Raw genomic sequence first — 2,500 nt, 5'->3', positions numbered from 1 at the left:
ATAGCAGTCAAAATGACTAGAGATCTTGGAAACCATTCTGTTGTAATATATTGCGACTCATGTAGTGCTTTTCAAGCAATCAAGAGCTTAAACTCATCACATCCAGTGGTAAGGGAGGTTTAAGATCGGTTTACACTGATGTCAGCATGTAAGAAGATACGGTGTTGGGTGCCAGCGCATGTTTGTATCGGTGGGAGGGCCAAAGCAACTGCCACTCAGCTCTGTCATGCTCATTTTCCTTTCTCATGCACTGACTTGAAACCCAGCATCAGAAGTTATCTTAGTAAAAATGGAGGGGGCAATGGAGGCAAGCCTCTAGAAACAAGCTGCGAGAGATTGGAGAGGCCTTGGCAGTTGGGTGACCAGCGCTTCCCAACAGATAAGTCAAAGTTGTGTTGTGAAGGGTGGAGCCATTAAGGGTCGCACATTTAGTGGAAAGATGTGCATCATTCTCAAACCAAAGACATGGATTTGTGTCCCCCATATACATTGAAAAATGTATTGGGGAGGATTGTAACAGGTCTTGTTAGTTTCCTAAGGGAGACAAATATTTTAAACTGAATTTATTTGTGCATAATATGCATGCATTAATATACTTTTAAAGCATAATATTTATACTTTGCTTTTCATGTAATTTTTATTTTCTTTATTTTTACTCATAAGAAACTTTGTAAAAGGTTTGTAAATGTTTTAAATGTTTTTTACATTTTAATCCCACAAGGTATTCACCGCTGATGGCCTTCGCTGTTGGCGCGGCAGATCATTTCAAAGAAGCAGTCAATGATTGTCCTTCTTGGGGACGCTGCGGAGACCGTTTCTCTTCCTCATGTATTTCAGGCTCACCATGGCCAATAATGAACATTTTGTTCCCTAACTGGGGCATTGAGGTTTGCCCTTCATGAACTACCCTATCTGAAATGAACTCGTGGTTTCCTCTGACCATGGCTCCGAGCCCTGCCTCTCCTCTGACCATGGCTCCGACCCCTGCCTCTCCTCTGACCATGGCTCAGACCTCTGCCTCTCCTCTGACCATGGCTCCGACCCCTGCCTCTCCTCTGACCATGGCTCCGACCTCTGCCTCTCCTCTGACCATGGCTCCGACCCCTGCCTCTCCTCTGACCATGGCTCCGACCCCTGCCTCTCCTCTGACCATGGCTCCGACCCCTGCCTATCCTCTGACCATGGCTCCGACCTCTGCCTCTCCTCTGACCATGGCTCCGACCCCTGCCTCTCCTCTGACCATGGCTCCGAGCCCTGCCTCTCCTCTGACCATGGCTCCGACCCCTGCCTCTCCTCTGACCATGGCTCCGACCCCTGCCTCTCCTCTGACCATGGCTCCGCACCCTGCCTCTCCTCTGACCATGGCTCCGACCCCTGCCTCTCCTCTGACCATGGCTCCGACCCCTGCCTCTCCTCTGACCATGGCTCCGACCCCTGCCTCTCCTCTGACCATGGCTCCGACCCCTGCCTCTCCTCTGACCATGGCTCCGACCCCTGCCTCTCCTCTGACCATGGCTCCGACCTCTGCCTCTCCTCTGACCATGGCTCCGACCTCTGCCTCTCCTCTGACCATGGCTCCGAGCCCTGCCTCTCCTCTGACCATGGCTCCGACATCTGCCTCTCCTCTGACCATGGCTCCGACCCCTGCCTCTCCTCTGACCATGGCGCCGACCCCTGCTTCAACTGCCCCCTCCTCGGTGCCTGCTGTCAGCTTGATCCATTCCAAATTATCCACCCAAAGCATGACTCAACCTTCAGAACACATCCTTCCTCCCTTCCAACATCTCTTCGTCCACCTTCTATTCTTCATTTTCTTCCCCCTCCTTTATCACTACTCATCATCCCCCCCCCCCCCCCCCCCCCCCCCCCCGCATTGCAGCCTCACTCCACACCACTCCCTCTTCCTCTCGCCTCGTCCCTCTGCTTCCACCTCCACAAACCCTTTGTGTATGTGAGTGCTTCCTTAAAGATAAACTTTTTTTCCTTCAGGAGTGTTATCAGCATCATCATCAACAGCGTCCATGCCAATGTGCCGCATCTGCCATCACCCACAAGGAGAAGGCTTAGATTTGCTCATTTCTCCATGTAGATGTGCAGGAACCATGCAGTTCATCCACCAAGGCTGCCTTAATGTAAGTTGATCTATATTTTTTTCAAGAGCATTTGATATAGTTTCAAGCAGACAGACGACGCGGAGCTAACAAAGTCCAAGGTCATCACATTAACAGAAGAAAATATTTGCCTCAGTGATGATTAAAGTGGTGCATTATAATACTGTAGTTATGTAGAAAGTATTTCTAATTATGCTTGACTTATATTTTTTCAGAAATGGTTAGAAGTGAAACGATCCAAAAAAGCTCCAGCTTGTGAATTGTGCAATTATCAGTTTCACCGACACAAAAAATTTCGAGTAAGTTTTTAAGTCTGGTTGCTGTCATTGGTGTGGTCGCAGAAAGGTTTTCGGATGTTCCTTTGGGAGAACCAGTCCAGTATTTTGAGA

The 2,500-nt window shown here is 49.3% G+C and overlaps 1 protein-coding gene across 1 annotated transcript in view; it reads left to right on the top strand.

Moving 5' to 3' along the window:
* The window catches only part of LOC113811359 (E3 ubiquitin-protein ligase MARCHF11), a 117,888-nt gene that overhangs the window by 112,867 nt on the left and 2,521 nt on the right, over nucleotides 1-2,500 (top strand). Inside the window, exons 4-5 of the mRNA XM_027363086.2 lie at nucleotides 1,990-2,132; nucleotides 2,327-2,410. Of these exons, the coding sequence (XP_027218887.1) occupies nucleotides 1,990-2,132; nucleotides 2,327-2,410 (227 nt within the window). The remainder of the gene's footprint in view (nucleotides 1-1,989; nucleotides 2,133-2,326; nucleotides 2,411-2,500) is intronic.

This window comes from Penaeus vannamei, chromosome 34 (assembly GCF_042767895.1).
Source record: "Penaeus vannamei isolate JL-2024 chromosome 34, ASM4276789v1, whole genome shotgun sequence".
Classification (NCBI taxonomy): Eukaryota; Metazoa; Arthropoda; class Malacostraca; order Decapoda; family Penaeidae; genus Penaeus; species Penaeus vannamei.
The sequence above is the reverse complement of the archived record's forward strand: the minus strand, read 5'-3'. Positions and strand labels throughout refer to the sequence as shown.